The 22,805-nt window shown below is 45.7% G+C and overlaps 2 protein-coding genes across 3 annotated transcripts; both read left to right on the plus strand.

Moving 5' to 3' along the window:
• Window positions 1–2,357: 2,357 nt before the first annotated feature.
• Window positions 2,358–21,406, plus strand: LOC148687049 (E3 ubiquitin-protein ligase TRIM7-like). Of its 2 annotated transcripts, XM_088662743.1 has the most exons (7): window positions 2,358–3,078; window positions 11,488–11,583; window positions 13,925–14,155; window positions 14,324–14,346; window positions 16,424–16,539; window positions 17,933–17,959; window positions 19,030–21,406. In XM_088662743.1, the coding sequence occupies exons 1-7, from the start codon at window positions 2,650–2,652 to the stop codon at window positions 19,560–19,562; spliced, it is 1,455 nt and encodes a 484-aa protein (XP_088518869.1). In that variant the 5' UTR covers window positions 2,358–2,649; the 3' UTR covers window positions 19,563–21,406. The 2 variants fall into 2 exon arrangements, with proteins under 2 accessions (XP_088518869.1, XP_088518870.1); XM_088662744.1 differs by lacking the exon at window positions 11,488–11,583.
• LOC148687050 (uncharacterized) lies at window positions 4,147–10,290 on the plus strand. Its single transcript, XM_088662735.1, has one exon. The coding sequence runs from the start codon at window positions 5,246–5,248 to the stop codon at window positions 9,575–9,577; it is 4,332 nt and encodes a 1,443-aa protein (XP_088518861.1). The 5' UTR covers window positions 4,147–5,245; the 3' UTR covers window positions 9,578–10,290.
• Window positions 21,407–22,805: the final 1,399 nt, after the last annotated feature.

Genomic DNA, 22,805 nt, shown 5'->3' on the forward strand with positions numbered 1-22,805 from the left:
TTTAAATGTTCAAACCTAAATTTCTGGTGCAAACTTACCACAAAATAGTGACTATCTGGAGGCGCTTTTAGCCACTTCTGGGTATTTATTCATTTTATTTATTTCCTAAAAAATTATACACCATACGATTCTTTAAAAAGAGATCTTAGAATGGTTTACAAAAAGTATAAAGCATAACATATTGGTAAACACAGTTAAAAGCAACAATTTAAAGAAACAAGATAAGGAAACAAGATAAATTAAGAATTGTGTAAACTAATCATGGACAAAGCCACCCAAGTAAGTAACAATTTCCTTCTAACTTCCTCCAGCCCATCTAGTTGTAAAAAATTTTTGAAAACAAGTTTTCTAACTTCGATGTAACTTAGCATCCTAATATTTTGAAATGCAATGCACACTGCTTAAACATAAATAAATTAAAAATACTTTCCTGCTATCAACTGGTTTGAAGATAGGGACAAAACGAGAGGGCAAGAAGAACACATGTTTAAATAAGATTAGAAAACATTTATCGAGTATATGGACAATAACTCTGTACAGCTGAAAACACTGGCAGCATTAAGATAAATTCAACAGAGTAAATAATTCTTGATGGATGTAAAAGTGGAAAATTGATTTGAATGGTTATACTAAAATATGCGGGGATTTGGATATGTAAAATGAACCATGGAAAGAAAAGAAGGGAAGTCACTGGATATTTTAAAGTTTGTAAAATGTTTATTTGTAATTATAAAGCAGAAAATTTAATAAAAGTTATTATATAAAAGAAGAAGAAGATACGGACAAAACAAGAATTAATGGGCTGTATGCCTTTCATTGCCGTGGGCTCCATCATGTTACTTGGAACCTTGCGTTATTTATAATTTATAGAGTTTGATTTTGGTATGGAAATTTTTTCTAATATGTTTAGTTCTGGCTATTCTATTTTACTTTTGTTTTAAGAACATAAGAAGAGGCTGCTGGATCACGCCAATGGCCCATCTAGTCCAGAATCCTGTTCTCACGGTAGTACCGTAGTAATAATAATAATAATATACTTATACCCCACCCATCTCTGTGCGGCTCCCAACAGAATATTAAAAACATGATAAACCATCAAACATTAAAAACTTCCCTAAACAGGACTGCATTCAGATGTCTTCTAAAAGTCAGACAGTTTTTTATTTCCTTGACATCTGATATGAGGGCGTTCCACAGGGCGGGCGCCACTACCGAGAAGGCCCTCTGCCTGCTTCCCTGTAACCTCACTTCTCACAGCGAGGGAACCGCCAGAAGGCCCTCGGCGCTGGACCTCAGTGTCTGGGCTGAACGATGGGGGTGGAGACACTCCTTCAGGTATACTGGGCCGAGGCTGTTAAGGGCTTTAAACGTCAGCATCAACACTTTGAATTGTGCTTGGAAACTTTATAAAGTTCTGTCATGCTGCCTCTTGAGTGTCTTTTGTCTTAAAAGTCCCAAACGTTGCAGCCTTCCTTATTTTATTTATTTATTACACCACCTTAGCCTTCCAAGGATCAAAAGGTGGTGTACACAGTTCTCTTCCTCCCCATTTCATCTTCACAACCCTGTGAGGTAGGCTAGGCTAAGAGATGGCGACTGACCAGTGATCCTCTTGATCATTTTGACGGTCCTTTTCTGAACTTTCCCCCCCTTTCCTTTGACCTCTGTTATTATACTGTTTATTATAAATAAATATATTAAAAACCCTACTCTATTTTTATTCATATATATATGCTTATTTTTTCTATTTTACATTTTAAAATATTCATGTAAATAACCTTAAAATATCAATATAACGAATCAGAAAAAATGTTTTCAAAACAACAACAACCCAGAGTTCTTTTTGTTGGGGATTGTTCAGATGGAAATTCTCAGCTGTCAAAAAAGGTTATTTATATATGCGACTACTGCTGCCCATTTTGTTAGCCTCAAAATGGAAAATGAGTGAGGTCCTGACTAAAGAAGAATGGCAACTTAAACTGATGGAATATGTGCAGCTTGCGGACCTAACACATAGAATAAGAATTAGAATATGTTTTATTGTAATTTTATTGGTGTGAGCTGCCCTGAGCCCGGTTTTGACTGGGGAGGGCGGGGTATAAATAAAAATTTATTATTATATTATTATTAAAAAGAACATACATTTAGAGAAGATTGGAAAATGTTTATTGACTATATGGGGCGAATTGTGTATCACTTGAAAACATTGGCAGCATTAAGATAAATTCAACAGTGTAAATAAGTTTTGATGGATGAAATAATGGAATGCTGAATGGTTAAGTTTATGTAAAATATGCAGGGATTTAGGCTATGCAAAATGAAACGTGGAAAGAGAAGGGGGGAAGTCATTGATATTTTAAGGCTCTCTTTATTTTTAAGTCGAAACAAAATATTAAAAAATCCTTCAAGTAGCACCTTAGAGACCAACTACGTTTGGCATTGGTATGAGGCGCTTTCGTGTGCATGCACACTCCTGCTGCTCTGAAATGGGGCTCCTCCAGCTTCCACCGTGCAGCTTAATCTCGCAGGATCCTCCTGAGCTTTCCCCAGGGATTTAACCGCAATGACACGCCCAGGCAGTCTTGGAAAAGAGAAACGAAACTTAAAAAGAGGGTGTCTCTTAGGACTCTCCAGGGAGACGCAGCTATCATGGCGGCCGTGCAAGGGCTCTGCGATGAAGCGACGTGCTCCGTCTGCCAGGACTACTTCAGAGACCCGGTGACTCTGGACTGCGGGCACAACTTTTGCCGCGCTTGCCTGGCGGGTCTCTGGGAAGGATCCGGCCCCGACTCTCCCTCCTGCTGCCCGGAGTGCAAAGAAGCCGTGCAGCCCAGGAACTTCAAGCCCAACCGGCAACTGGCCAACGTCGCGGAGCTGCTCAAGAAACTCCAGGAGGGAGAAGGTGGAGGAAGGCGCGCACCAGGCGTGGGGCAGTGGCGGATGTGCCAGGCGCACCAAGAGCCGCTGAAGCTCTTCTGCAAGGACGATGAAGCGCCCATCTGCGTGGTGTGCGACAGGTCCAAGGAGCACCGCGAACACCGCGTGTGTCCCATGGAAGAGGCTTCCCAAGAGTACCAGGTAGGGAAGTCACGGCGGTGAGTGGATATCTGCAGGGACGGCGCCGCGCGCTTTTACGCGCCGCGCAACGAGGCTCACACTTACTTGCGCGCGCACATACCCTTAAAAATATACTGTATATATATTTCAAACTGGCATTGTCAAACACCGACGTCGTGGGACAAAGGAACCTATTGCCATGAAAAATCAAACGTGGAAAATGAAAAGAAAGCATTGCCAGAAATATATAAGACGCAACCCAAACTAATCGCTGTCAAACGGCGCGCCTCTGAGACGTGCGCCTGATCTATATGGGATCATCAAGCGCGTGGAGTGGGGGACAGTCGACATACAGTGTGGAAGCTCGGGTGGAGGAGGGCACAATCTCTTGCTTTCTTTTTGGGTAGGGTTGCGCGACTTGCGCCCCAGAAAGATCAAGTCGGTGGGGCAAACGCAGCAAAAACAACGCGGGAGGACAGCTGTGAGTCACTGGTTTCTGTAGCTGCAGCAGGCATTGTGGTTGTGATTCTCCAGGCACACTCCATTGTCTCTCGAGGCAGACAGATGCCAAGAACAACTGTAGGGGTTTCCTATGCTGTCTGTTGGCCCTGTGCCTCCTGTTGGCACCCGCCCACAGGGCCCTGTGCCTCTTGGTTTTTAAAATGGCAGGATGCCCTGGGAACTGTGGCGCTGACTTCCAGCTGCCAAGCCTTTTAATTCCCCTTCTCCGAAATAACCTGGGCACAGGGGGCCTTCCAAGGAAGAGGGCAGGGCCGTTGGAGATTTGCTTTCTGGCTGCCTACTAAAACACTCTTTTTCTAAAGGGGGGGGAGAAAGGGGATCCCAGTGATGCCTGGAGGGGAGGGGGGGCAACCAGAAAGACCAGTGGTCATGGCGTGCTTGTGGTGTGTGTGCCTCTTGGTGGGCCAAATGATATGAATCATTCAAAGGCTCTGCCTTTGAAGGCTGGGGCGGGACTTTTTTTGCATTGGTTTTGGTTTGACCTTTCCCCCCTAAGCTATGCAGAATGCCAGAATAGGAACCCAGCTCCAGTTTCTGCAGGGAGCAAAGACAAAATGATAATAATCTGCACTGTCATGGATTCAGGTGCAGAGCATTATGGGAACTGCGAAGATTCATGGGACTTTGGTTCTTGAGAGGGAGAACGGCCTGGGAAAGTAAACTTCTGAACTCTAAAAGAGAAAGAGTTTTGGTTCTTTTGATCCCGTGTAACCTTGCAGCTGTGAAATCTCCCATTCCTGTGCGATAAGAAATTAGGGAGGAAACTCTGTCCGGTGTGTTCCCAGAACTGAAGGCGTTAATTGCCCTGTAGGTTGATTGATGGGTAAACACAAGACATCTGTGTAGCCTCTATTTGATTGACAAGACTAACGGTTGTGGGTTCTTTGATTGGATTGTTCAAGCCTCAACTCTAACGTAGATTGGGTAATGAGCCATAAGCCCACGTGGAACACCTCAAGGTTTGTGGGGATTTAAGTCTGTTAGAGATGAGGGTCTTTGGTCCGCTTTTGTCTTGCAAAATGACCCAGCAAGGTACTGCTGTCCTGCTCATCTTCAAAGAGCCTGAGAAAGACTGAGGTCTGCGTGGCTCTTGACTGCAATTTGCCGGATGGAGAGATGCAGTCTTGGATCAACCTTATTCTAAGTTTGTACTTGTAAGTTAGCTATGCTTTCTTGTTTTATCTTTGTATTCCCTTTGTTTTGAGAACTGTTGCATGTTACTTTGTTATGCTATTTTATAATAAATAGTTAAAAGAGATTTCTTGTGGATTTTGGTCCTTCCTGGTCGCACTGCTAAACCCAGTCCTAGGCTGCTTTGCCCCTACCAGGCAGAACGTGTATACTTTGTCCCGGTGGTCTTTAAGTGGACCCTCCGGGTGGTGGCAGCGATACCGGTTAAAGAATTGTTTTTAAAATCCTTGTTCTAGCCATAGAGGTATAGCCAGACCCTTCCCCGGGTAGAGCAAGCAGCCCCAGTAGCCTCCGGAGGGAGAGCTGGCGGTGCTATAGGGGAAGAGGTTGAGGGTACTGAAAGGCAGAAACATGACATGTTGGCAGCGGTGTGGGATGCGACTTTGTGACCAGAAAGTGGACAAAATCCTTTGGTTATAACCCAGTTCTCAAAAAAGGGGTACAAGCGTTTTTATTTTGCTAGTGAGTTAGGACAATGGCAGCAGGCTTGCCTAGCGAGATCTTACAAGCTTCGGAGGAGTGGCAGCAGGAACGCAGCACCCACCCTTCGTATCGTTTTGCGGAACCAGATGATCGGTCTATGCCAAGGCAACCGGTTCCAGGAGTGTATTCTCCTTTAAGAGGGGCTGAGGAGTTAGCCAGAGAAGCCGAGAGGGAGCACGCGGAAGCGTTCAGGAGCCCTCGGTCTGCACATCAAAGGTGGACACAGCAGCTGGAGGAGGCGGGGCTGGGAAGCCAGGATAGGCTAAGTGTGCGCGCCTCACCGACAGCGGAGAGAGAAACGTCACCTTTGCAGCGGCAGCGGGAGGTGGAACAAGTACCAGTTGCACCGTACCCTAGACCAGTTGCCGGAGAGGTTGTGGTGAGATCCCGGGAGATGACTTCCCCACCCCCACGCAGAGTAGAATGGGCCCGTGAGGACGTCCAGGGGGATCCATACGCACAACAAAGACCAGAGCAGATGGGTCAGCGCACGAGCGGGATGCCGGCGGCCAGCCCTGAGAGATGTGGATATCAGGAACTGAGGACTCAGCTCCGGGAAGATTATCCATACGCCGAAAGAGAAGATCCAGAGTTTGAGGCGCAAGGCATTTCTGAGAGCCGGAGGGCATATGTGGCGGAAAGTGAGTATCAAACTTTGCCTAAGAGATTTATGGAAGGTGTGAGACTGAGGGAAAGACACTATGCGGGTGGGGAAACTAGAGCAGCCAGTCCCCAAGGGGTTAAACCTTTGGAAGATTCTTGGGAACTGCGGAGGCGGCCCCCCCCTGCATATGAAAGAGAGAGGATGCCCCGGGCTGAAGCTTTACGATTTGCCCAAGCAGAACTTCAGCGCAGACAAGCAAGAGGCCCCAGCTCTCTTCCTGCTCTAGAGTATTACAGTGATTGGCAAAGAGCTGCAGTGCCTAGACAGAGGGAACTGAGTCTCCAGGACATTAATCTCAAATATTTCCCGACTCACGACCCAAATATGGATGTCCTATCCTATTTGACCCTGTTTGAGACTACGTGTGAGGAAATGGCAGTTCCATATCGGTATTATATGCCGATCCTCAGGTCCCTTGTGAAAGGACCTCTTCAAGAACTGATGGGGACGCTCTCACGAGAGCAGATGTTCAGTTATGAAACATATAAGCAATTGATTGAACAAAGGTTTTCGTTGGACTCTCAGCATTATCAGCAGGCGTTTAGGAAGGCCGTTAAGGTGGCGCCGCACGAGAAATTCCAGTTATTCGCTGCGAAATTAGAACAAAACTTTGGGCTGTGGTTAGCGGCTGAGAAAGTGCAGACTTTTGAACAACTGAGGCAACTGGTGCTTTTAGAACAATTCCAGAGAAGTTTGCCATCTGAGATTGCAAGTTTGGTTGCTGATAGGCACCCTCAAAACCTGCAGGAATCGGCTAGATTGGCGGAGGAATTCCGTTCTCATCGGGCGCACATGGCTCAGAAGCCGCCGATGGGAGGGGGCGGGACCCGGACGGGCCCACCCGGGCCAGCTAGCTCAGGCATGGCTCTTAAAGCTACAGCGCAACTAAAGCCTGCCGATTCTAAACCTGCATTTGGAAAAAGGGGAGCATCTCCAGGCAGAGGGAAGGAAAAGGTGACCCCCTCTTCGGGTCTGTGCTTCCTCTGTCACGAAAGAGGGCACATCAAAGTCCAGTGTCCGATGCAGTCAGCTAGACGTTCCCCAATTGCTACGTCAACCCCAGCGGTGCGCCAAATCGCGCAGCCGGGAGAGGATTGGGATGAGGAGATCCGGCGTGCAGGAATCCAGGAAAGAGCGGAGGAGCGTGGCCCTGAGCTGGGAAGGGGGAGAGGGATGGAACGGCCCCAGGGAGCAGCCCCAACACCCCCGCCGGCTGCAGCGGCCCCTCAAGCAGCGAGATCCAGTGGATCCCCAGCGCCAAGTCAACCTGAGACTTCAGCTGAATGGGCTAAGAAGCATTTCATGGCTCCCATCCGGATAAATAATATCAGAGTTAGTTCCTACCGGGACACAGGTGCAGATGTTACCAGCGTATCTAAAGGCTTAGTACGCCCAGGGCAGGTGCAGCCCCAGCCTTTGAAAATCACTCCGTTTGGGACTGAGTCTATTTACCACCCAACGGCTATTGTTGAAGTGGAGTACCAAGGCTACTCAGGAAATCAGCTAGTCATTCTACATGAGCCTCAGGATTGCCATGTTGCAGCCCTGGTGGGCAATGATCTTGCATTCCTGGCTCACAAGCATCGACAGTCTTCCAGCGACCCTGCAGCTGATCCGCCCATTGGAGCAACCTGGAAGGAGGAGGAGGAGGAGACACCTTCTCCAGTGGGGATTTACGTGCCAATGGAGGGCGGGGATTGTTTTGCCATGGGAAGCTTGGAAACACCAAGCCTTGAGGGGGAAGAAGGGGGGCGGGATATTGTGCCTCTTTCTTCTGCAACAGCCGTTTCAGCACCATCCAGCGTGGAGAGGGGGAATTCCCCCCTCCCTTGCTCCTCGGCTGAGGAGGGACTTGAGACTGCTGAATTAGGAGACACAGCACGCCTGGCGAAGGAGCAGCAAGAAGATCCTACACTGCAGTCATGTCGGGAAGCGGCCGGCGTCACTCCCAGGGGGGAGCGGAGGGCCCGCTTCCTCTACAAAGAAGGACTTTTGTTTAGGCAGTATTGGCCTAAAAGGGTTACAGACCGGGACTCTATTTTGCAGCTTGTGGTTCCTGAAATCAGGAGGGAAAAGGTTTTGAGTATGGCACACTCAGGAGGGCTTTCTGGGCATTTAGGGGTGCAAAAGTCTTTGGAACGTCTTACCCGATATTTTTACTGGCCCCAAGTGTACCAGAGTGTCCAACAGTATGTACGCTGCTGTGATGTATGCCAAAGGGTGGGGCATAATCGGGACAGCCCCCCTCACACCCTTCAAAGTATTCCCTTAACAGCGGGAGTCTTTGCTAAATGGGCTATAGATTTTGTAGGTCCTTTGCCTCGGACCCCCAGGGGGAAAAAATATATAGCCACGATTGTTGATTATGCGACTAGATATTGTTTTGCTGCCAGTCTTACTAATACCAGAGCCCCAGGTCTAGTACAATTTCTGTTCACTGCCTTTTGTTCCATGGGGATTCCCCAGGTTTTGATGAGTGATTTGGGACCCAATCTTTTGTCTGATGTGGTTCAACAGGTTCTGAAACTAATGGAAATACATCACCACACTTCAGTGGCGTATGAACATCGTATGAATGGATTAGTGGAGCGGGTGCAGTCCACCCTGACTTCTATGTTAAAGAAATGTGCATTGATCCATGCGTCTAGCTGGGATCAAGACTTGCCCCTGGTGGTAGCTACGTATAATGATTCCTACCAAGCAAGTCTGGGGTATGCTCCTAATCAATTGGTTTATGGGAGATTGCTGAACAGCCCTCTGTCCATGCTTAGAAAGCAGTGGGACCAGAGTGAGGATAGCCTCCAATTACCCTCTGTGGCTGAACATTTTCAGGCTTTGACCCAGACGTTGGCTGAGATTTGGGATCAAGCTAAAGCCAACCTGGAAGAAGCACGTAAAGAGTATACCCGCACACATGATGTGAAAGCTGTGGAAAAATGTTTTGAGGTGGGAGATAAGGTTCTGGTACTGAGACCCACACGTCCACATAAGTTGTCGCCTAAGTGGAGTGGTCCAGGTGTGGTTAAAGAGAGACTTAGCTCTGTAAGGTATGTGGTAGAATGTCCAGAGCTACACCCATCTCCTCGACAATATCATGCCAACTCCATGAAATTGTATTGTGAACCTGACTCCAAGAGGGTCTTGGCTATTGCTGGAGGGCATGGAGGGGAGTCTCATTTGCCTTTGGACCTGCTGCAGGAGTTTAAGCAGGCTGGCTCCCTTGAGGATATTTTAAGATCCCATACACTGAACGCCCAACAGGCTCAGGAACTATATGAAGTTTTGTTGCCCTTTGAGTCCGTTTTCAGTACAAAACCAGGTCGGACTCATTTGGCCCAACATCATTTTGAAACTGGTACTGCTGCTCCCATTGCCTCACGACCCTATCGTGTGAGTGAAGCCCATGCTCAGTGCATTGAGGCAGAGATCAAGGAAATGCTTGAATTGGGAGTTATAGTTCATAGCACCAGCGCCTGGTGTTCTCCAGTGGTGTTGGTTCCGAAAGAGAAGGAGCACTTGGAGCATGTGCAGAGTGTATTTACTAGATTCAAAGAAGCCAATCTTACTGTAAAAATGGCGAAGTGTCAATTTACCCAAAGAGAAGTGGTTTATCTGGGTGTCCTACCTTACAGGGCTGTGCGGAAATGTGGGACGCCTTGACCCCAAATTTCCGTTAGGGAAGGGGGTGTCATGGATTCAGGTGCAGAGCATTATGGGAACTGCGAAGATTCATGGGACTTTGGTTCTTGAGAGGGAGAACGGCCTGGGAAAGTAAACTTCTGAACTCTAAAAGAGAAAGAGTTTTGGTTCTTTTGATCCCGTGTAACCTTGCAGCTGTGAAATCTCCCATTCCTGTGCGATAAGAAATTAGGGAGGAAACTCTGTCCGGTGTGTTCCCAGAACTGAAGGCGTTAATTGCCCTGTAGGTTGATTGATGGGTAAACACAAGACATCTGTGTAGCCTCTATTTGATTGACAAGACTAACGGTTGTGGGTTCTTTGATTGGATTGTTCAAGCCTCAACTCTAACGTAGATTGGGTAATGAGCCATAAGCCCACGTGGAACACCTCAAGGTTTGTGGGGATTTAAGTCTGTTAGAGATGAGGGTCTTTGGTCCGCTTTTGTCTTGCAAAATGACCCAGCAAGGTACTGCTGTCCTGCTCATCTTCAAAGAGCCTGAGAAAGACTGAGGTCTGCGTGGCTCTTGACTGCAATTTGCCGGATGGAGAGATGCAGTCTTGGATCAACCTTATTCTAAGTTTGTACTTGTAAGTTAGCTATGCTTTCTTGTTTTATCTTTGTATTCCCTTTGTTTTGAGAACTGTTGCATGTTACTTTGTTATGCTATTTTATAATAAATAGTTAAAAGAGATTTCTTGTGGATTTTGGTCCTTCCTGGTCGCACTGCTAAACCCAGTCCTAGGCTGCTTTGCCCCTACCAGGCAGAACGTGTATACTTTGTCCCGGTGGTCTTTAAGTGGACCCTCCGGGTGGTGGCAGCGATACCGGTTAAAGAATTGTTTTAAAAATCCTTGTTCTAGCCATAGAGGTATAGCCAGACCCTTCCCCGGGTAGAGCAAGCAGCCCCAGTAGCCTCCGGAGGGAGAGCTGGCGGTGCTATAGGGGAAGAGGTTGAGGGTACTGAAAGGCAGAAACATGACATGCACCCCTCCTGATTTGAGCCAAGATCCCTGGGCTGCCAATTTGTCGGTCAAACTAGCACTCATGAAGACGGTGAGGGGGTTCCCCAAAAACCTTAAGAGCTGCTTTTGGGAGGAATGGGGAGGGCATAAATGGGAAAGGGAGGATGTAGTGGAGATTAAATGAGGAGGATGGGGAGAACCACGTATGCCAGCTAGAGTTTCTTTGGAAAAGAAGGTGGAATAAAAATGCAATAAATAATAAATACATTAACCATTATTAATTAATTAATTAATTAATTAATTAAATTTATATACCGACCTTCCCTCAAAGATATCAGGGCAGTTCAAAATACAGAAATACAGAATAAAAGCACAAAATAAATGCCTGAAAGCAAAACAAAAAAACCCCTCCCCCACAAACACATTTAAATGGCCATTAAATCATAAATCATAAAAGGCAAGGGTTAGCTAATGTGATATCTTCCAGATGTTGTCAGACACCATAGGTTTAAATCACGCCACTTCACCCAAAGAATCCAAAATCCTTTTGGAAGGGAAATGTGCTTTGAATATTGTGTGTGTGTGTGTATACAGCCCAGCTCTCGCCAGCCCCAGCCAGCATGGTCAAATGAGTTTAGCAACATCCAGAGAGCAAAAAGTTAGCTACCTTGAAGATAGCTCAGTTGGCATGAGACACTTAATCTCTGGGTCATGTGTTCGAGCCCCATGTTGAGCAAAAGATTCCTGCATCGCAGGGGGTTGGACTAGATGATCCTCATGGTCCCTCCCAACTCAATTCTACGATGCTATGATTCTACCCTAGTCCATCATTCTCTGATCAGACGTGTATTCCGCCCCCCCGCCCCGCCCCCCGGCATCAGGTGGACTGACCTCTGAATGTCGCAAAACTCTTTTATATTTTTAAGGAGCAAATCAAGGCCCGCCTAGAGACTCTGAAGGATGAGAGAGAGAAACTTGTGGAGCAGAAATTAGCCGAAGAGTTGAGAAGGCAGGAGTGTGTGGTAGGTATTTGTTCTTGCAGATCACGCATTAGGACTCCCCAGGCCACCCCGTCACTAAAGAAAAATAGCCTCCTGTGTGTTGGCCTGTATACAGGTGAAACTCGGCAAATTAGAATATTGTCGAAAAGTGCATTTATTTCAGTAACGCAACTTACTATTTATTATTATTATTATTATTGAATTTTTACAAATGCTTTCTTTTGGAAATTCCACAGTAATAAAACAAATAGTTACAATAATACAAAAATAAACTTCGCTATTACATTTCATTAATTACATTCCATTTATAACTGACCCGCCTAAAGACAAATAATTACAATTACAACCAATAAAGGCTTGACATATCTTGCTTTGCATGTCATGCATCTATCTCATATATTGGCTTCACCTTTTAAGTTGCATTACTGAAATAAATGCACTTTTCGACGATATTCTAATTTGCCGAGTTTCACCTGTAGGTGTTGTTCTGTGGAGGCTATGGACTCCTTAACAGCTAAAAAAGCCAATGCAATTCTGGGTTGCATCAATAGGAGTATAGCATCTAGATCAAGGGAAGTAATAGTACCACTGTATTCTGCTCTGGTCAGACCTCACCTGGAGTACTGTGTCCAGTTCTGGGCACCACAGTTCAAGAAGGAAACTGACAAGCTGGAACGTGTCCAGAAGAGGGCAACAAAATGGTCAAAGGCCTGGAAACGATGCCTTATGAGGAACGGCTTAGGGAGCTGGGTATGTTTAGCCTGGAGAAGAGAAGGTTAAGGGATGATATGATAGCCATGTTCAAATATATGAAAGGATGTCATATGGAGGAGGGAGAAAGATTGTTTTCTGCTGCTCCAGAGAAGCGGACACGGAGCAATGGATTCAAACTTCAAGAAAGAAGATTCCACCTAAACATTAGGAAGAACTTCCTGACAGTAAGAGCTGTTCGGCAGTGGAATTTGCTACCAAGGTGTGTGGTGGAGTCTCCTTCTTTAGAGGTCTTTAAGCAGAGGCTTGACAGCCATATGTCAAGAATGCTTTGGTGGTGTTTCCTGCTTGGCAGGGGGTTGGACTGGATGGCCCTTGTGTCTCTTCCAACTCTATGATTCCTTAGACTAGGATGTTCAGTCATTGGGGGTGGGTGGAGCCATTTGATTGCTTTCCAGAATGCCCAGCTGAGCTGCTTCTTATCCTTTTCAAGAACATGGACAGGAAACGGATTTGTCACGTATGCATCCCGGTTTACACTCACACTCAAATCACTGAAGAAGTGTGCATGCACACGAAAGCTCATACCAATGACAAACTTAGTTGGTCTCTAAGGTGCTACTGGAAGGAATTTTTTTTATTTTTTATTTTGATTCAAATCACTTGTGTGTTTTCTCCCCGAAATGGCAGCTTGTTGGTCACCCAGAACACAGCTGCTGTTGCACGACTGATGAATGGAATGAACCGGAGGATGAGTAATAAACTACCACAGGGGATGGTCCCTGTTTGTACCTGTTGGAATGTGTTTAGAAATCTGGGCGGGACGCGGGTGGCACTGTGGTCTCAACCACTGAGCCTCTTGGGCTTGCCAATCAGAAGGTCGGCAGTTCGAATCCCCGTGACGGGGGTGAGCTCCTGTTGCTCAGTCCCAGCTCCTGCCAACCTAGCAGTTCAAAAGCACATCAAAGTGCAAGTAGATAAATAAGTACCGCTGCAGCGGGAAGGTAAATGGCGTTTCCATGCGCTCTGGTTTCCATCACGGTGTCCCGTTGTACCAGAAGCGGTTTAGTCATGCTGGCCACATGACCTGGAAAGCTGTCTGTGGACAAACGCCGGCTCCCTTGGCCTGCAAGCAAAATGAGCGCTGCAACCCCATAGTCGCCTTTGACTGGACTCAACCGTCCAGGGGTCCTTTACCTTTTTACCTTCGAAATTGGGCAAAATGCCCCATTTCCTTAATCTACAGCAGTGTTTCCCAGACTGAGATCTCCAGATGTTTTCGGACTACAATTCCCATCACCATGACCACTGGTCTTGCTAGTGAGGGATGATAGGAGTTGTAGTCCAAAAACAGCTGGAGACCCAAGTTTGGGAAACGCTGATCTACAGCAGACATCCCCAAACTTCGGCCCTCCAGATATTTTGGACTACAATTCCCATCATCCCTGACCACTGGTCCTGTTAGCTAGGGATCATGGGAATTGTAGGCCAAAACATCTGGAAGGCCGCAGTTTGGGGATGCCTGATCTACAGCTTACGAAAGAGCTTTATTCTGAATAGTCAGCATCCTTTGACTGAAGCTCTTCGACTCCCTTTGCCCCTTTCCAAATTTCTTTGTATTTCCCCCACTCCGCCTGCTTCCCTCCCGTAGGCGGGGTTAGAAATGGAGAAGCAGAAGATCAGAATTGCCTTTGAGATGATGCAGGAGTTCCTTGAGGAGAAACTGAACCTGTGGCTCGGCCAGCTGGAAGATGTGGAGAAAGAGATGGGGAGGTGGCAGGAAGAGAACCTCTCCAAACTCTCTGAGGAGATTTCGCAACTCAATGAGCGGATTGTGGAGCTGGAGGAGAGGAGCCTGCAGCCTGCGAGTGAATTCTTGCAGGTGAGACTCAACACAAAGGTGCCAGCTGGGCAGAAAGAAGGCACGGGCCTTTTGTTTTATGCAGTCAAGGAATGGAAAGGCCAAAGGAATTCCCCTGGCACAAAAAGAAGCCCAGGGCTTGTTTTGTCTTGTGCAACTGACACCTTTTCCCCTCTCTTTCTATTTCAGGACATCAGAAGTACTTTGAGCAGGTACCGTGGCTCTTCCACCACTTCCTTTCCTTCTCCCTCCCCCCCAATATATTTATTATTTTGTAACAAACAAAGACACAAAAGCGGAAACATACAGAATACAAAAAGTACAAAATAGAAAAAAAAGAGAAAAGAAAAACAAAAAATCCAAAACTTCAACTTATATCTGTTCTAATATCAATGACTTCCTCATGTCCCTTCCAACTTCGTTACATTGTAAATCCTCTTTAGTAATTTCTAAATCTTATTCTTATACCTTGTTTACCATATAACTATTCTTATTCTAATCTTATCTTATATCATAACACAAAATCTCACACTTACTATTTATCTATAACTACACCTCAATATCAATATTTATCTAAACATTTTTTTATTTCTACAACCTCCCTGTACCTCCTAAACTTCTATTAATTCTTTCCAATAATATGTTTATTTCTTATATACACTTTAAATTTTTTCCAATCTTCTTCCACCGCTTCTTCCCTCTGGTCTTGGAGTCTCCCGGTTAGCTCTGCCAGTTCCATAAATTCTATCATCTTCTGCCATTCACACTTCCTTTCCTTCTTTCCCTGCTTTTCAGGGGGTTGAGCCTCGACCCCATAGCATAGCTGCCAAGTACCCCGTTTTCCCTGGGAAACCCCCGTTTTTACTTACCTTTTCCCGGTGGTCCCCCGTATCACTTCGTCTCCCGTTTTTCTCCGTTATTTTCTCTTGCCAGCGGCCATTTTTTTTCTTTCTAATTTGCCCTTCTATGGGCACCAAAAATGGCCGCCGCCGGCTTCAAAAGTTGCATCTACGTATGCCCGGAAGTGCATAGATGCGTCTTCCGGTGTCGGCGGCGGCCATTTTTGGTGCCCATTGATGGGCAGAGCGACACCGGAAGTTGCGTCGATGCAACTTCCGGTGTCACAGGGCTGCCAGTCCTGGATTCTGCAGTCCGGGACTTGGAAGGTAAGCCCCATAGGAGTGCATGAGAAAGCAAGTGCTATTTGTGAACTGGGGGAGAATTAATGTGGAATTGGCGCTGCTCTCCTTTTCTCCTCCTCATTCCCACTCCCCTTTCTCTTTCAGCTTCTGCCCCAGGTATCTGGGAAATAGGGTTAAAACAGGCTTCCTCAACCTCGACCCTCCAGATGATATTATTGGCCTACAACTCCCATGATCCCTAGCTAGCAGGACCAGTGGTCTGGGATGGTGGGAATTGTAGTCTCAAAACATCTGGAGGGCCGAGGCTGAGGAAGCCTGGGTTAGAAAGTCTGCTCGGTGCAATCAACTGTTCATTAAATAGATATATATCCCGTGCTTTTTTCCTGGAGGGGGGGACGCAGGGGTGCGCATACCTCTAAACATTTTGTGAATCTAAGTTTGGCCTCATTGACAGGCAGTATTTCAATATGAGTAGGAAAATGAGAGTACCCCTAAACATTTTTAAAGGAAAAAAAAGCACTGTACATATCTATATATCTCTCAATAGGAGTATAGCGTCTAGATCAAGGGAAGTAATAGCACCACTGTATTCTGCTCTGGTCAGACCTCACCTGGAGTACTGTGTCCAGTTCTGGGCACCACAGTTCAAGAAGGATACTGACAAGCTGGAACGTGTCCAGAGGAGGGCAACCAAAATGGTCAAAGGATTGGAAACAATGCCTTATGAAGAACGGCTTAGGGAGCTGGGTATGTTTAGCCTGGAGAAGAGAAGGTTAAGGGGTGATATGATAGCTATGTTCAAATATATAAAAGGATGTCATATAGAGGAGGGTGAAAGGTTGTTTTCTGCTGCTCCAGAGAAGCGGACACGGAGCAATGGATTCAAACTACAAGAAAGAAGATTCCACCTAAACATTAGGAAGAACTTCCTGACAGTAAGAGCTGTTCAACAGTGGAATTTGCTGCCAAGAAGTGTGGTGGAGTCTCCTTCTTTGGAGGTCTTTAAGCAGAGGCTTGACAGCCATATGTCAAGAATGCTTTGATGGTGTTTCCTGCTTGGCAGGGGGTTGGACTGGATGGCCCTTGTGGTCTCTTCCAACTATGATTCTATGATTCTTCCTTATTCCTTGACCATATTCCCTTCCAGGAATGAGAAGAACTCAGTAGGGAACGTGACGGACCTTTCTTCCAAGATGGAAGAGGCGCTCAGGTTTGCGTCGCAGAAAAACTCTGCTTTAGAAGAGGCTTTGGAGAGCTCTCGAGGTAATTTGGGTACCTTAAGGAGGGAAATGGAGGCAACAGGTCTCAGAGTATGCGCCAGTTCTAGGATGGGTTCAAGGGAAGTAAGAAACCTTATCATGACGTGTCCCTTCCCTATTGGTGGTTCTTGATGGTTCTTTTAAGAGGCAGGAATGCTGCATCAAACAAGCTGCTGCTGTGCTTTGCTTCCCCATGGCTTAAATTTTTCTCTCTATCAATATGGATCTTTTACCCAACTCCCCTTCAGTCTGGTAGTGTTGAAGGGGGTGGTGCTTGGCTGCACCACCCCCTTCAAGCACAGGACAAAGGTGGCCAGGATTCATCCTCACAACAGCCCTGTGAGGTAGGCTAGGCTATGAGACAACGACTGGCCCAAGTTTGCCCAGTCGGCCTCATGGCTGAGTGGGGGGATTCGAACCCTCATCTCCCAGATCCCAAACCTACAATCTAACCATTATACCACATTAGGTGCCCCTAGACCAGGCACCCCCAAACTCGACCATCCAGATGTTTTTGGCCTACAACTCCCATAATCCCTAGCTTACAGGACCAGTGGTCAGGGATGATGGGAATTGTAGTCCCAAAACAGCTGAAGGGCCGAGTTTGGGGATACCTGCTCTAGACTGTCAATCGCAAAGCAGAAGTTTTGGTTTTTGCATCAAGAGTCCTCCAGATGACCTATGAATCGAACATTCCTCCTAATTTTCATGAACAAAGCTTCCACAGAGGTTAGATTGCATCAGATCTTTATTGAGCCTTCGTTCAGATTTGTTTTTATGAGGATGGTTAAATGACTGCAAGCTGTCATCCTGATTTGTCTGTGTAATGCAATCCCCCATAAATGTGCTAACCTAAAGTTCTGGTATGCAATGGAATTGGTTTGCAATACTGTATACTGATGCCTTTTCGGCGGATTAAAGTGCTCTATTGTTCTGGTGTAAGAAACCCACTTAAAAATAACTGTCATTAAGAGTCTCATGCTCTACTGATTGAGCAATCTCAGGGTTGTGAGTTTGAGTCCCATGCTGGGCAAAAGATTCCTGCATTGCAGGGGGTTGGACTAGATGACCCCCGAGGTCCCTTCCAACTCTACAATTCTATAACTTTTTGCAGTTTAGGAATTGGTAGGTGCAGAGTGAATGACTGAAACGGGAAGGCTTCTATACACCCAAAAAGCCATGAAATGGGTGGCTCATTGCCACTCTCAGTAGAAACCAGGGGTAGTCTAACAACTTCATAAGCTTTCTGCAAGCAAAACAGGACAATTGCTGAATAAATAGTTACTCTGAGGGGAAACCCTCTAGCAATTCCCCCCGAAGATCCACTTGGTTTGAGAGGGTTGTGTTCTTTTTCAATTGTGATATTTAAATTTGTTACTCTTTCCTCTTCTTAACAGATTCTCTGAAGCAAGCCCTGAACAAAGGTAAATTATCTTTAAAGCATGTGCCCCACATTGATACGGGAAACTTTTGAGGGGATTGGGTTGTTGTTGTTATCAACAATCAGTATCAACAACAACAACAACAACAACAACAACAACAACAACATTTATTGAATCTCAGGGCGGTACACAGAATAAAATCAAAATATAAAACCACAAAATGCATAATCAAAATAAGAAGGACAACATGGTATGTGGACAAAAGCCCCTTGTTCAACGATGTGATGATCAGATGACATTTTGCAACTGACAGAGGTTCCCAAACTAAGGCCCGGGGGCCGGATGCGGCCCAATCGCCTCCTAAATCCGGCCCTCGGGTGATCCGGGAATCAGCATGTTTTTACATGAGTAGAATGTGTCTTTTTATTTATAATGCATCTCTGGGTTATTTGTGGGGCATAGGAATTCGTTCATATATTTTTTTCAAAATATAGTCCGGCCCCGCCCCCCAAGGTCTGAGGGACAGTGGACCGGCCCCCTGCTGAAAAAGTTTGCTGACCCCTGGACTAGGCCAACCTTTTGGGGAATTCAGTCGGAAGTATCTAGGCTGGGGGCGAGTTGGGGTTGATTTGGGGGGAGTGCAGAAGGGCTGGCATGTGCATGAGAACAGCAGCGGGGTAGAGCCCTAAGTGTGAACTCAACTCTGCCATCACTTCAAATCAGCAGGCAGGCTCTTAGAATCATAGAATCATAGAGTTGGAAGAGACCACAAGGGCCATCCAGTCCAACCCCCTGCCGAGCAGGAAACACCATCAAAGCATTCTTGACATATGCCTGTCAAACCTCTGCTTAAAGACCCCCAAAGAAGGAGACTCCACCACACTCCTTGGTAGCAAATTCCACTGCCGAACAGCTCTTACTGTCAGGAAGTTCTTGACCTTACCTGTTTATTCACCTGTGAAACATCTCGAGGTGACTGAAAATAACCTCAACAATCAAAACGTTTCCGCCTGTAAAATAAATCCGATTCAATGCAGATCAGACTGGCATGGTGTCTACGGTACCATCGCCTGTCCTCTCTCTGTCTCTCTTTCTGTCTGTCTGTCACGCAGTGAGTGTGACTCTGGATCCGGAAACTGCATCCCCAAAGCTCCTCATCTCTGAGGACCTGAAGAGTGTGAGAAGGGCAGAAAAGAAGCAGGATCTGCCCGACAACCCGGAGAGATTTGACTGGATGCCCTTTGTGCTGGGCCGCGAGGGATTCACTTTGGGGAGGCCTTGCTGGGAGGTGGAGATTGAGACGGTAGAGAAAGCCATGTGGGCTCTCGGTGTTGCCAAAGACTCGGTCAGGAGGAAGGGTCCGTTTAAGCTTAATCCGAATGAGGGGGTATGGGCTCTGAAGAAGCAGTTTGGCGAGTCCTCACCTTTTCAGCTCCTGGCTTTGAGCTGCCCTGAGCCGGTCTTCGTGACCATAAAGCAACTGCCCAGGAAGATCCGGGTGTCCCTGGATTACGAAGGGGGCCTGGTGGAATTTTTTGATGCAGATGCCAACGAATGTCTCTTCACTTTCTTTGCAGGGTCATTCTTGGGGGAGAAAATCCGCCCCTTCTTCCACTTGGGGTTGGGAGTCAATCTAAAGTGTTGAAAAAATCTGGGGGGGAGGGTGATGAGCAGGGCAAGCCCCACCAAAACCCACCACCCTAAGTACAGTGGTACCTCAGTTTATGAACTTAATCCGTTCCTGAAGTCTGTTCTTAAACCGAAACCGTTCTTAAACCAAGGCGCACTTTCCCTGAGACCTCCCACTGCCGGTGCCCTTCCACCGTTTGGCTTCCATTCGTAGACCAAGGTAAACTTCCGGTTTTGCGGAGTTCATAAACTGAATAGTTCGTTAACAGGGCTGTTCGTAAACCGAGGTACCACTGTAGGTAGCATTCTGGAACCTTCTCAGTGGTTGCTGTTACAAGAATTTTAAGGTCTCAAAAACAGAATATATTTTTTAAATTCATTTTTATTTAATTTTCATTTTATCTAGTACATTTTCCATAATCCAAAATACATAAACAACATTCATGTATTTTAATTTCTAATTAATTGTTATTTTTTATTCAATGGTATCTTCCTATAACATAAACCCTTAATGTATCGCAATATTTGTTAAATAAGATCAAGATAATAATAATAATAATAATAATAATAATAATAATAATAATAATGAAAAATTGAGAAAAAAGAAAAGAGACTTCCTGTCAATTCCTTGTGCAGTATACTTCTGACCACGGATGTACATAAATCAATACTCTTTTTTCATATTTCTTCTCTGTTACACTCTGACATCATTTTGCATCCTTAATTTTCCCAACTCATTTCTTTTGTTACTCGAAAGCTGGCCTAGTTGTTAGTAGGTCACAATATTTTTGAATGTACTTCTTGTATCCTCATATTTCATTAATTTTTTGTTTGGTTTTCCTTGAAGACTATTTGTCAATTGGGCCATCTCTGCATATTCCTGTATTTTAATTTGCCAATCCATAATTTTTGGAACCTCCTGTTCTTTCCATCCTTGTGCCACAAGGATTCTGGCTGCAGCTGTTGCATATCGGAGTACTTCTCTCAATTGCTTTAGAACAGGCATCCCCAAACTTTGCCCCTCCAGATGTTTCGGACTACAATTCCCATCTTCCCCGACCACTGGTCCTGTTAGCTAGGGATCATGGGAGTTGTAGGCCAAAATATCTGGAGGGCCGCAGTTTGGGGATGCCTGCTTTAGAACATCCTTATTCAATATGCTCAAAAGGAAAATCTCTGGTCTTTTTTAAAAAAGTTATTCCCAGCATCCTTTTTAATTCATCATAAATTTTACCCCAAAAGATCTTAATATGCCTACATGCCCACCACATGTGGAATATATCACCATTATTCCCTCCACATCTCCAGCATACATTCGCCTCCTGCTCAAAAACAGAATAAATACTCACAAATGCACACATATCTAAATATATGAACCATGTGTCTGAAATAGTACAGGAGAGCAATCCTGAAGCCATTTTGACTCTCCCAATGACCTCAAATATTCCTCTGCAGTAAGGGAGGCAAATGGGGAAAGCCTTCCCTTTGTGTTTTTGCTTACAAATCCTGTCTTAAAGGGCATACTTGTGTATGAATAGGGTGAGCCTGTGAGCTGGACTCGGGAACTAAAGTATTAACCATCACAAAAGAATGGGCAGGCTGCCCAGGTCATGCAATCAGTGACCATTATCAGGTGTCCCGGCAGGCAGGACTTCTGCTGGCGACCGCATCCTTCTGTGATGTATGTATGATGTTTTGGGGGGTGGTCTTGGGCTACAGCGTGGGCAATTTCAAAAGGCTATATAGGGGTTTGTGCACCATTGTTCAGGGTTCTCCTCCCTCCTGCGTGTGGTGAGTGGGAACCCTGTTGCAACAGTTCCTTAAATAAAGATCAAGCTTACTAGCCGCTTTGCTTTTCAATATACTCTGATTGGCCTCTGTTTTCTGCTACCGACAGGGAACCTTAGAAGGACTCTATATAGGCTCTTGGATACCTCATAAAGGAAAGGGGGGAAGTTTTTCTTATAACATTGTGTAACAGCTAGGCAAAGGGGTGAAGCATCTTTCAGGCTGGACTTACAGTTTCCAAGGTTTTAGGACCCTTCATTGGCAAAAATAAATAAATGCAGAGTTCGAGGATTCCTTTGGTGGTTGTGCTTTGAAATAAATATCGTCACAAGGAAGATGGAACAAGCATTTTTTTCTCCTGCTCCAGAAGGTAGAACCCAAAGCAGTGGATTCAAGTTACAGGAAAGGTGATTGGCAGTTCCTCAAAATGTTAAAAAGAAGATACAATACATTGATCCAATGCCAGAGGTGGGAGGAGAGAAAATCAAGGGGTCTAGACATTATCACTGCTTCATCTCAATCTTTTGATTTTTGCCAGTTATGGGGGCTCTTCAAGGCACAGGCGCCCTGCCCCATGACAAGATGTGAACCCTAAACAGAGGAAAGCCACCCTTATCTTGCTTCTTTGTTTAAATGTGTCTTTGTTTTGTTTTTTGGCCTTTTAATTTTTATTTTAAAAATAAAGAAATCTCTGGTAAATTGCATTTAATTAACAAAAAGTGAAACAGTTCTTGTCTGCAAAAACGGGGGGGGGGGGGTTCTAATTGGTGCCTGTCCCAGTTGTTTGGGATTTTTGCAATGCCAACTGTGTTTTTTGTTGTTGTTGTTAAGGAAAATTGCCCCTAAAATGCGCAGCCTTTTAGGAAGGACAGACGCGGGTCGGAAGCTCCAAAAATTGCACTAAGTTCAGCTCCGCCGGTGTTAGGGAATTTTATAGGGGGGGGCACCCAAACGAGGCTTCATTTGGGAATCAAGATTGGCACTAATGCCCTCAAGGGGACCCCATTTGATCCTACAACACCACTCTAGTATCGCACCAACACGAACCCCCTCAAGATCAAGCCCTGAGTAATAAAGGCTCCCTTTCCTACCCTTTCTCTGTTGCCTGAGACTCTATGTAACCATATTTCTTTATGAATGAATACAGTGTATCTTTATTTCTAAATGAAACCCCCTTTTTCTACTCTGGCCAAGGGCTCTCAGGGATGCAGGGAACAGCCATAATCCTTTAAGCGAGAGGTCAGGTAGCCAGGGTGGTGCTCCTCTGCATATCCATAATCCATTCAGGTACCATCTCCTGCCATTCCCAACCCTCCGAAGCCAGAGGCAATACTCACACCTGGACCCATTGTTTTTCCCCACCAGGTACTCAAGGATTCCCTCCCAGATACTTACTGGTACCCTGTTTCTCATATTTTAAGACATACCCATAGCAGGATTTTTAAGCATTCAAGGAATATAAGCCATACCC

Source organism: Zootoca vivipara, chromosome 2 (genome assembly GCF_965207765.1).
Source record: "Zootoca vivipara chromosome 2, rZooViv2.hap1.1, whole genome shotgun sequence".
Lineage (NCBI taxonomy): Eukaryota > Metazoa > Chordata > Lepidosauria > Squamata > Lacertidae > Zootoca > Zootoca vivipara.

Bases quoted from the DNA above. Each gene is read 5' to 3' on its own strand.
- LOC148687049 (XM_088662743.1), top strand. From the start codon at position 2,650: ATGGCGGCCGTGCAAGGGCTCTGCGATGAAGCGACGTGCTCCGTCTGC. The intron at 14,156-14,323 runs GTGAGACTCAAC...TTTCTATTTCAG, and splicing joins CTGCGAGTGAATTCTTGCAG to GACATCAGAAGTACTTTGAG. The intron at 17,960-19,029 runs GTAAATTATCTT...TCTGTCACGCAG, and splicing joins GAAGCAAGCCCTGAACAAAG to TGAGTGTGACTCTGGATCCG.
- LOC148687050 (XM_088662735.1), top strand. From the start codon at position 5,246: ATGGCAGCAGGCTTGCCTAGCGAGATCTTACAAGCTTCGGAGGAGTGG.